The sequence below is a fragment of the Chamaea fasciata genome, unplaced genomic scaffold, assembly GCF_029207755.1.
Source record: "Chamaea fasciata isolate MVZ Bird 193981 ecotype frontalis unplaced genomic scaffold, bChaFas1.0.hap1 SCAF_3, whole genome shotgun sequence".
Classification (NCBI taxonomy): Eukaryota; Metazoa; Chordata; class Aves; order Passeriformes; family Sylviidae; genus Chamaea; species Chamaea fasciata.
This window is the reverse complement of record NW_027094088.1, coordinates 17,530,224-17,541,299: the sequence shown is the minus strand read 5'-3', so window position 1 is coordinate 17,541,299 and position 11,076 is coordinate 17,530,224. Positions and strand designations below refer to the sequence as shown.

At 43.9% G+C, this 11,076-nt stretch overlaps 1 protein-coding gene across 1 annotated transcript in view; it reads right to left on the bottom strand.

The window, feature by feature from the left end:
* Positions 1 to 471: 471 nt before the first annotated feature.
* LOC136286531 (calpain-8-like) overlaps positions 472 to 11,076 on the bottom strand; it is a 29,772-nt gene continuing 19,167 nt past the window's right edge. The window contains exons 11-21 of the mRNA XM_066178197.1: positions 10,712 to 10,723; positions 8,779 to 8,990; positions 8,145 to 8,181; positions 7,450 to 7,515; positions 6,495 to 6,552; positions 5,912 to 5,976; positions 4,636 to 4,704; positions 3,261 to 3,339; positions 2,247 to 2,366; positions 1,587 to 1,645; positions 472 to 653 (exon numbers count right to left, since the gene is read on the bottom strand). Coding sequence (XP_066034294.1) covers positions 630 to 653; positions 1,587 to 1,645; positions 2,247 to 2,366; positions 3,261 to 3,339; positions 4,636 to 4,704; positions 5,912 to 5,976; positions 6,495 to 6,552; positions 7,450 to 7,515; positions 8,145 to 8,181; positions 8,779 to 8,990; positions 10,712 to 10,723 — 801 coding nt within the window. The 3' untranslated portion in view covers positions 472 to 629. The remainder of the gene's footprint in view (positions 654 to 1,586; positions 1,646 to 2,246; positions 2,367 to 3,260; positions 3,340 to 4,635; positions 4,705 to 5,911; positions 5,977 to 6,494; positions 6,553 to 7,449; positions 7,516 to 8,144; positions 8,182 to 8,778; positions 8,991 to 10,711; positions 10,724 to 11,076) is intronic.

The following is an 11,076-nucleotide window of genomic DNA, read 5'->3' as shown; positions in this document are numbered from 1 at the left end:
TCTCCTCCTGGAGGACTGAGCCGAGACTTGTGGGGGAATGCCATCACATTTTCCTGATTCCCAGTTAATCCTTGGGGCTGTGTCTTTTCCCGAATCCTCTGTGCTCCCAGCAGCTCAGCATCTGCCTCTGAGCTCCTCACCCCCAGCTTCTGCAGACACTTGGCACAGCCAAAGCAGACAATTGTCTGCAAAGGGAGGTTGCCAGGGCAGCAACATAAATTTTGCCCACACTCTTGAGCATGGAGCAAAACATATGCTGGATTTTGCAGCCATGGAGATCCCTTCCAGGATTTTGAACACTGCTGAACTTCTCTGCACAGTCAGAAGTCAAACCACAGCCACCTGGGTCCATCCCTGCTCAGTCAAAATTGATGAGATTTCAGCATGGCATGGAGCAATACTCTTTGGGCAGGAAAAGCAAAGGAGGTCAGTCCTGGGTTTGTTTGTTTGTTTGTTTGAGAATGAATTTATTTTATAACTGACAGTAGATAATTTTTATTGGCTTAAAGTAACTTGCCAGGAATAAAAATAAGTTTCTCTTTCTGTTTTTCACAACAAGGAGATGCCAAACAAGCGGTTTCATGCTCAGAAGAGCCTCAGAGGTCTCAGCTGAATTGATTGACCGTGGTTCAAATCAGTGTGCAGCACAGCCACTGAGGGAGAAACAGAACAAGAAGTCAGTGCATCAGGAAGGTCTACAGGATGCCACTGGGGCACTCTTCCAGGCCTCTGGGAGAACAAGCTGGGAAAGGCTGGAGTTGCATTTTAATCTTTTATACATGTAGGATCCATCTGCTCCTGAACTTCAGGGGAATCTTCTGCCAGGATCAGCCTCAAACATTGCAAGTGGGGCCTCTTCCAAAGGAAGATGAGCTCTACAGGGCAAGCTGGAGAAAGCTTCAACTTTCAACCTTGAAAAACTCTAGGGGGGAGTACGCAATGTACAATTTCAGTTAGATTTAACTAACTGTGACTGAGGGTCACAGGGCTTCCTAGCCATCCTCCCCTCGAGCCAATCTTCAGCTGAGAGGACTAATTGGATGGACCTCTTGGGGCTCCTTCCAGCTGTTTCCTGAGATATATTTGTATTCTGCAAAGGGAAGGCTCAAGCTGATTGCTTTTACAACAGCTTCAACAGGAAAAAATTTGCATTAAAAACAATATGGGGAAAAAAAAAAAAGACCTGGCATCTTAAAAGGCTTCTTCTAATTCTGGCAGGTTGATCAGTACATTCTCTGCCAGAAAAGAAGAGTTCCCTGCTGTGTGTTTTCTAATGAATTGACCACTGCCCTCTAAAGAGAGATAGTGAAATGCACTGTGTAAGCACCTTCTCTATCAGCCTTGGGAGTTTTGAAGGTATCTTTACTTTTTTGCTTGTATAAGGTAGAAGTTCATTCTACTAATTCAGACAGGCCTTGTGGGCTGAAGAACATTTTCGCATAAACAAACTTGCCCTTTGAATCACTACCATGTTTCTCTTATAATAGTGATTGAATCACTTATAATAGTGATTTTAAGTAAGTGTATTTTTGTGTGGTCTGTGGCTGCAGTTGGATCAGGTGGTATTTCAATCTGACCAGCCTTACCTCAGGCAGAGAGATCTGGATGACACCATTCTTGTCTTTGTCAAGGAGATGGAACACTTCTGAAATGTAGAAGAGTAGGGAAAAAATGGATATAAGCCACAGAGTTTGGCATGTAGAGAATCACCGTCTGACAAAATGTAAAGGTCTGGCTTTTTGCCATGATCTACTGGAAATTTGGGCTGGTTCTGTAAGATAATATTATAGCTGTTCTTCTTTCTTCTTACAAATAATTTCTAAGCTGCTCCATGGGGTGGAATAGATCTACAGCAGCAAAATGGGAGCTGGCAGCGGGACAACTATAAAATCTGATGTGGTGGCATCTGGCATGATCTGGGGACAAACCTGTAAATCAGGTCTGAGTAAGGACTGCAAGTGATAAATGGTCCCATTTGTCAGAGCTGGGACAATGTGGGGGCCAGAGCAGTGACCACAAGTTGGTGATGACTGTAAAGCACAAGAGAATGGTGTATTATGGAAACATGTCCCTTACTCCCCATGGTCATTCAGACAGAAAGGCTTTTGCTATTTCTCTGCTGCTTTCTCTGACATAATTCTGCTGGCACCCTGACCTTTCCATGTAACTTGCTACATTCACAGCTAAAAGACACCAAACACAGAAGGCAACCCCAAAGCTTTCAGGAACTGGCCCCGGGCACTCACTGAACAGGGTCTCCAGGCGGATCATGCAGGCCACAAAGCCATCGAAGTCTATGGTCAGCTTGGTGCTGCAGGCGTAGCGGGCGACGATGCTGTGCTGCACCTCCTTGCTGAGCCTGAAACCTGAGGGCCAGGAGAGCACAGCAGTCACTGACACAGCAGGTTAAGTTGCTGTCTTGGATGTGATTTACCCATGGACTGCTGCAGCTGCAGGTTGAAGGGCAGGACTATTCCTCCCAGAAGGTCTGTTGGACTCCCACACCCACCTCTGTGGGTCCTTTCCAAAGCCCATTGTGCTGGATGAAGAAAGGCATAGAGTTCTCCCACAGCATTTTTTCAGACTGCATATTTCACATTGTTTCACAGTATAACCAGTCCTATGTTCCCCAGATAAACCCCTAATTAGTGAGTCTTGGCACTGCAGCTGAATAGCAGTGATTGCAGCAGAGCCAATTGCTCACATAACACATTGGGCTCTATTCAGGCCTATATTCATGCTATTTCTGTCTCTGGATCATTCACATAAAATCCACTGAGCACAAGAAAAATCAAAAAAACCCAGTGCTCCTCTAGATGCCCCTTAGCTGGCATGCTCTGCTCCAAAAGGGAACACATCAGAGAGGACATCATTGGGGCATGCCTTGATCGGGCTTGTACCTTCTCCAGAGGAGAGAAAGGTGGTGGGAGAAAATGAAGGAAAAAAGAGGGTTTGGGCATAGCTCAGAAAGAGGGCTATTAGATTAGGAAATAATGAGGCCAAAAATAGAGCAAGTAATAATCAGATGGATAAGCAATGGTCACAGCATGGACAAAAGTACCAGTGGTTCACAATGCAGAACAGAGGATGGGGTTTGATGTATGAAACAGCAAAAGGATTGCAGTGTGTCACTGTCAGGAAGGAGAATGTCACTGGCAATACTGTGATCTAGGTGACAGGAGAGAAGAAAAGCCATTGAAATGCCCTGCTGTTCTCCCAATGTTTGGTGATCCCGTGGTGTCCCTGAGCAGGTCACTCACCTGCCTCTCTGAGGGCATTCCGCATCTCATGGGAGTCGATGGTACCAGAGTAGTCACTGTCCACCTTCTTATAGATTGCCTGTGGAAAGGGGAAGGAGGGAATGGGAGAGGGCCCTTGAGTGTGTGCCCCTGCAGCTGTGCCATGGGCACGGGAGGCAGGCTGGGCTTGCACAGCTGGCTCACAGCAGCCGTGCAGACGTGGTAACACAGGTCTCATCAGGGGCTACAAGCCACAATGAACTATCCAGAGGGCTCCTCTAGGCTTTAACCTTGGTTTGCTAGCTTGCCATGCAGCCCATGCCCTGCCATCCTCCCTGCTTGTGTAGTAATCAGCGCCAGGACAATCATTCCTACCTCTGCCATGTACCCATTGTCACTGCTGTGCCTAGTGATGGCTGGGACAGGGACTTGTACCACCACAAGCTCCTACTCTTTGAAACATTAATGAGCAAGGGAAACATTTCAAGAGGCTAGTGGCAAGCCAGGCGGAGTGGGAAACACGTTCCCATGGGCTGGCAGCTTGCCTGCCTTCACATTACATGGTGGCAGACAGGCCAGTGAGGAAAATGTCCTATCATTTGGCAAACACTGCAACAGACCAAGTCCATCTTGTCTAACATTTCAGACAAGATGACAGATGCCTCCTACTGCCTGCCAGCAGGTTTATTATCCAGAATTAGAATGCACCCAGACCTACAGTTAATACTAGATTTGGGTCTCAGGGCTAGCTTTTCTGACAAGCCTTGGGACAGAGCTGGGTCTTCATGAACCCAACATTTCTTCATGGAACTCCAGGGCAGATGCTCTGTGATGAACAACATCAAGTATGGTGGCAGCAGGCTTGCCTGAAAGGGAGGTGGTCACACTAAGAAAGTCCAAGTCTGACCTTCCTTTAGACCACTTCATTCTGGGTGAACTTCTTGGGATATTAAATCCTCTACCAGAAAAACAATTCAGCAGCTCTATAAGATTTCAAAAATGCAAGGGCAGTTTTTTGCAGGTCCTAAAAATATGTTTCTTCTGTTTGCTTATGCTCAGCCAGCAATGTAACATATTGCAACAGCCGAGATATGTTCACATGAGCTTTAATAGAGCAGGCAGCAGAGAGAGCTGTCTTTGCCAATAACCAAAGAGAGTTAATCTGTCTTTCTGCAAGGTATTGCAAATTATGGAGAATGATGGGGCCAAGGTGAAAGAGGATTTGCTTGTGCCCTGTTGAGTGAGAGGTGTTCCAGAGCCCCGGAACAAATTTGAGCCCTGAGAAGGAAGGCTTCCAATTATATCTGCCTGTGAGGGTTTAACTCTATCTCAGTTCTGGATCTGTACTTCAGCCCTGAGAGGGGAGGGAAGGGGATAAAGTCAGAAATGTTGTTACCAAATAATTTTGAATCTTCATCCAAAGAGTCTTGAATTCTACAAGTCCCAAGGTGCCGGTCCCATCGGTCTGGGCCGTGTTAAGGCATGGTTCAGAAATCAGGATTCCTTTATCCTTAACAAAACTGGAGAGCAATCAGTTCTGATAAAAACAAATCACCCATCACAGTGTCATCTTAATGCCAGTTTAGTTCTCATTTGTAATGCATCTCCATCTCCCACAGGCATGCCCACAGCTCCACATTTGCTTGGCTAAAGGCATGCCAAGAATTTCTAGGCTATCTTCACTCTCAAGGAATGATATATGGGATTGCTAAATATATAAGCATGATTAAAAGCACTCACATTTTGTACACTTAACAGTAGATTAGAGTCCTTAGGGGGAAAAGGGCCTGGCCTTGCAGCAGACAATTGTCAGAAACCAGAGGCAGGAGCTGCAAGTGAAGAGTCAGTAGCAGTCTACAGGGTCTTCTCCCATGTCCTTCAGGCCCTTGAACATCCCTTCCGGAGGAAATTAATGCCGAAACAGGGATTTGGACACCATGACATTGTACTTACTGAGCTACCCCATTAGGCTTGGGAGCCTGTGGCGTGTAGGGCAATGGCACCACTTCTCCTAACTGCCAGTTATCCACAAGATCCACAGTGAATCCCTGCAGGCCTCAATATGGCCATGCCATGACATCAACACCAGCAAGATCCATGGCAGCATGGCTCTTCACCCTCCCAGTGCAAAGGAGCACTGGGTAGAGGTGTTGACCTCTCTTTTTCCTTTGGCTACACAAACCTGGGCAGAGGTGTTGACTTCCCCTTTTCCCTTGGCTACTCAAACCTTATATAGCCCCAAGTGTCCTCCCAGTTATGCAGAAGGGAGGTAGGCACTGTCTGTACTTGCAGCCTTCCCCCTGGAAGCCTGTACTTGCTGCTGTGAGCTCAGGGCTCTGTAAGCAGGACCTGCCTCAGAGACAGCAGCTGAGGATGTGCTCAAAACCTGCATTCTGCCAAGCATGCTGTGTATGCACCTGGAACTGCACAGGTGCAGCCAGGCAGAAAGGCCCTACTTCTTCTCCCCACTATATTTAGGAAAAAGTTTAAGCATTGACGATTAAATGGTTCAGGTTTCTGCCAAAATGAGCTGATAGAGATGCTTGGCTGAATTTTTTGCCCCCAGCCATGTGCCTGGACAACTGAAGTGTAAACTTAGCCCAGCTTGTCAGGAAGTTTCGCAAAAGGGATCCAGAAACTTTAAAGGTGATGAAATTACATTCAAAGGATACATCTAAAAGGCTGATCATGTCCCTGCAAGTGTTAATGTTGAATCCATCACTTTTCACATCCTTTCCTGTACAAAAAAAAAGGAAATACAAAAGTCCAAGTCAGAAACAGTTTAAGACAAATATTTTTCTGCAGACAATGCTGGATATATCAACAACCTTAAAATCTTGGTAGCAAAGTAAATACTCTGGCATTTCTTCCACTATGTCCTTTCAGTTCATTAATATAACTTTTTTTTTTTTCACAGTGGGAGGGGATGTTACTGGTTTTGGTGGTGATAAGCCTCTATCTGTCCACAGAAGTCAAGGTTGCAGCAGCATAGTAACACTGCCCATGGTGGTCCCCCCAGAAAAGTACAGGGAATGCTGTGCCTCTGCAGAACATCTGCTGGCAGTGTTTGGAAGGGAAGCAGCAGGCAGCATTTCCATCTCATCCCATATTTAGAGGTTCAACAAGCCAGGAGAAATTCAGCTGGGACCAGACACAAACTCAGTTTTTCATCACTCCTAGCTGACAGAGCTGGGTTTTGTTAGCACAGACCCCATTCACAGCTCCATCCAAAGGGAAGTACATAATGACACTTACTCTTTGCTAAAACTCTGTTTAGGATCCTTTGAAGTTCAGTTGCAGTCACTTCACAGTCCTGGACAGAAAACAAAATATTGTGTAGGTGTTAATACAAAAATTATTTGAAACAAGCTCTATTGATTTGCTATCAGACATCCAGAGACTATTTTCTTTCTAAATCTAAGGCATGTAAACCCTTAATTTTTTTCTAACCCTTCACATTTACCCTCATATCTCAGAGGAAGAAGATCTTAAATTGTATTTCCTAGACATTCAGCCAGGAAATAAGTGGTTTGTTAGGTGCTACAGTGACATGACCAATTAAATGTCACCTTTTTAAAAGGTTTGACTGAAAAAAAAGTTCAGGAAAACATTTGAGATTTTCAGGGTCTGTGGAAACTACAACCAAATAATTCTAAAATTGCCCTCTCAAAACTCAGAAAGGTCTTCCTAAAAAGATGTTTTCCCTCTCCAGTAGCAGTGGCCACCTGTTCATTAAAAGGAAAGTTGACATGACAGCCACAGGCAAACACAGTGGGGCTTTGTAGATACTGTTTTTCAAATACATTAAGTAGAGAAAAAGCCCAGCCAACAGTTTTCCTATTCCTGGGGCTAAACAAAAAGGAAGGAATTGGCCAGCCAAGCAATTGTCAGAATTATATGATAACTCCACAGGTAATTTATTTCACCCTGGGATAATATTTTCACAGTCCTCGCTCCTATCACCCCTATTTTCAAAGTTATTCCCTGCCTTGAATTATCAAGGGGGGAAAAATTACATTTTGCACCAATAAGAGGAACAATGTAGAAAATCTTCTCTATTGTAAAAGAAACTGAACTGAAGCTGTGAGTTAATAAAAGGGGAGAAATACTCGGTTTTTTGAACAGACAGTAAAAGGAATTGGCAAGTCAAATATTTGTATAATCCTAACAGAGAGGTCTCGGTCTTTTTTGTTCACTCTAATCCACTTACCTCTCCAGAGAGCTTTTGGAATAGAGTCTTGAACTCATCATCTATATCTTTGTTATCAACATGAGGCTAGAGGAAAGGGATGGCCAAGAGAGTGGTTAACAAGATGGTTCTAGAAAGTGACCTGTGGATATTGTAAAGATGCTGGACAGGGGTTTATTTACAGCAACAGAAAATGAGCATGTGCTGGGCAGTAATGGCAAAACAGGGGCACTACTTAAGTCACAACCAGCCAGGGGCTGGCTTAGTTTGAAAGCAAATACTTCCTAAGGCTGATGGGAAAGTTTTCTTCTGTTACCAAGATAGTTTTAGAAAATAGTGAAAATGTTGTTGCATTTGGCCAGAGCAATCCAGCAGCTCCTTGGAAGCCTTTTGCAGCTTCTCCCAGGGTTCAGGAAGACTACTTGCTTCTATGGAAATGTGCCCCCTCCACCTTCTCTTACCCATGCTGGAGGTAAGGACAATTGAATGTGTTCCAGCTTGGCCTACAAGGGTGAAGTTTCTATGCCACATGGCCCAGGTACACAAAAATGAATGTGAAACTAAGACATGGATATATGTAAAAAATCCCCATGGGCAAAAATATTTCTCCTCAGCACAAAAACATTCTGTAATCCCAGCTCAGGTGAGAAATAAAAATCTTGCCCCTTTTATTTCCACATTATGAAGGAAAACTCTGCCCAGTTAGGGCATCTAACCTCATATGGCTTTGCAGACACCTCATCACCCATCACCCTAAGGAAAAAAAAAAGAAAAATATGAAACAACCAGAAATTATGAGTCTACGTTGAAGTCTTACCTTTAAAATAATTAGGAGAAAAAAAAAGCTGCTTAACCATAAGGTGTTAATAAATGAACAAAACAAGCCCTCAAGCTTCCTGCTTCCCATGCTCTGCATCCCACCTCTGCCTGCCCCAACTCTTCGAAGATATTTCCCATGGGAAATGCAGCCTTGCTGTTCTTGTCTTCCATCCAGACCCCTGTTTTTTCATCCAATGGATGCTATTGATACAACCCTTTTAAAAACCATCACATCATCATCGTAATCTCAAACCCTGTGGGAACTTCTCTTTCGCAGAGCTGGGGGATCTTGTTCCCAGCTGAGTACTAAGTGGACACCTCTGATGAGCCATCTGAAGATGATGATTCTGAAGAACCATCTGCCATGGATTTGTGGTCACTATGGTAGACTGTGGAAAAGATGGGTTGTGGAAATGGGCCTATTTTGCTGGTTAAGACGAAAGATCAAACCCAGGGTGTGGGTGCAACATGTGACCTTCTCCTTTGCATGCCCCCCCAGCAGAAGCAGGGGGTTTCAGGGAAGGTACTCACTGTGATTTAGCCTGTTTCTCAGCAAAAACTCTCAGGCAGAACTCCCCATTCTTGTAGGGCTCAAAGGTGGAGGGCACAATGAGGTACTGTCCCCGGGGCAGCGTCATGCGGCTGGAGACCTCGCGCAGGTTCACATAGGGGTCAGTCCGGGCTGCTGGCTGGTGCCTTGCAAAGAAAGCACGGCCTGCATGCACATCTGTGCCGCTTTCCAGCTGTGGAGAATGTGTTTTTTTGTTAGAAACCCTTTGGCAGCTCACTGGTAAGACAGACACCCGATTTCAATTTCAGCGCTTCAAAGCCATCTCGAGCTTTTCTTTGCATAAAATAATAAATCCGTGAGGGATGGCACAAAAGAAAATCACCAGGGTTCTATCATGGGAAACAGGCAGATGATTAGAAGGGGCAAGAGCCTTCTTCTATAAAGATTATCTTTTCCCATGCCTTTTTACACTTGGTACCGTAAAATAAATAAAAGTATCATAATGTGCGGTCATATCTGATCAAATTACTACACTGTAAATTTTCCATGCATCGAGCATTTTTCGCTTTCATAGGCAGCTTGTGGACAAATCTAATTTTCAGAATATTTTTGAGTAATTTATGGTATGGAAAAAATCTTCTAATTGCATGGGAATTGTAGTCTCTGATTTCTTTAAATAGACAGAAAAGAATAGTAAACAGAATAAAGCAGTAGTCACAAGGGTGAGCCTTTTGGGGCCACATTAGTTGATTTACCCAACTTCTATTAGTAATACTAAGGATATTCATTTGGATTTTGTAGAAAACAGTACTTAAATTTTCCCTAATACCAGTATACTCTTTAGGAAGTGAAACATTGCACAGTTCATAAAACAAAACACTGACATAAGAAGGAACAGTAGTGTAAGAACAACATCCCTGCTATAAAACTCCTATTCATGACTTTTGCTCCACAAAAATGTCTTTCAAAAAGTATGATTCAGTGAAACCAAAAAATGCTGTGTGGCTGATGCAGGATGGGAAACATCATTTAGGGATAAGGTTTCTTTCTGTCGAAGACCAGAGCACACAAAAATCCTACCAAGCATTGTATAGTCATTCAGGTTTTCTGTAGTGAACTGTAGAAAAATATATGGGTTTTCCCTCTTTTGTTCTGAGATAAGATTGAATTTGGTATTTATTCAACAGCCCCATCCTTCCCCCTTGCTCAATATCAAGCTAAGTGGGACTACAAAGGTTAAGAAGACAGATCCATACCTTCCCCAATATATAAAGTTCATTTTCCACTTGCATTTGCAAGGCTGCTAAAAGAACACAGTTAATTGCTACATGGCCACACATTCATTTACTGAGAGAGGAAAAGGGCTGAAAAGCCAAGGAAAAATTGGCAGTACAGGCTGCTGGACCTCAGTAATGAGTATAGGCTATTCCTACTGCCAGACACCCCTGGGGTCTCTTTCTCCAGCAATGAAAAGTCTCTTTGCCTCAGTATTGACGTCTAGGGGGATTAGGGAAGGTTGAGCAGGGCTTGTTCATTACCACAAGTCCCAGGTCAGAACTGTAAAAGGAACGGATCCACAGAGCTTGGCATTTCTTCTGAACAATATTAGCTACATTTTCTCAGTTTGAGAATGCAGAGATCCCGTTCTGCCTTCACCTGAACCAAACAGACAAATTTTGACCTCTGGCAGAATTGTACAAACTTCCTGGAAGCCAAATTTCAGCAAGTATAAATGAGATCAAGATGGGGAGTCAGACATCTGTAATAAATCCTTGCGTCCCAGTCCCTTGAATATGATTATTCAGAACTTGAGACATTGGTCCAGTGATTCAAGGGCAAAGCTCTCCAGAAGAGATATCATTAGAAAGGAAGAATCATTGTGGCAGCTAAATTCTCCAGTGCAAGAGGAGGTGGCCATGTGGAGGCTGGAACTCTTCAGCAGAGACTACATACCTCCTGAGGAATCTGGAAGGAAGGGAAAGAGACAATGTTAAAGTGCTGCCATATACCTGCACCTGGCAGGAGGGAAAAAAGTTCAGATAAAGCCTCCTTCAGACACTTTTGGGAAAAAAAAAATCATATACAACCACATATAATAGTATCAGACACACAGGAAATTCTGTCTTTTCCTAGAGCTGTTCCAAAGGAAAAACTGAATATTCATCCAGAGAATTCCATAGCATATTGAATTGCTTTTCCCCTGATGTGGTGTTGTGAATGATACTGTTGGTTGGAAAAATTTGAGTAAGTCTTTAAACGTTCAGTCAGGAAAGACAAGAAGGTAGTCCTACTTTGCTAACCAAAACCAAAGTGTTTAT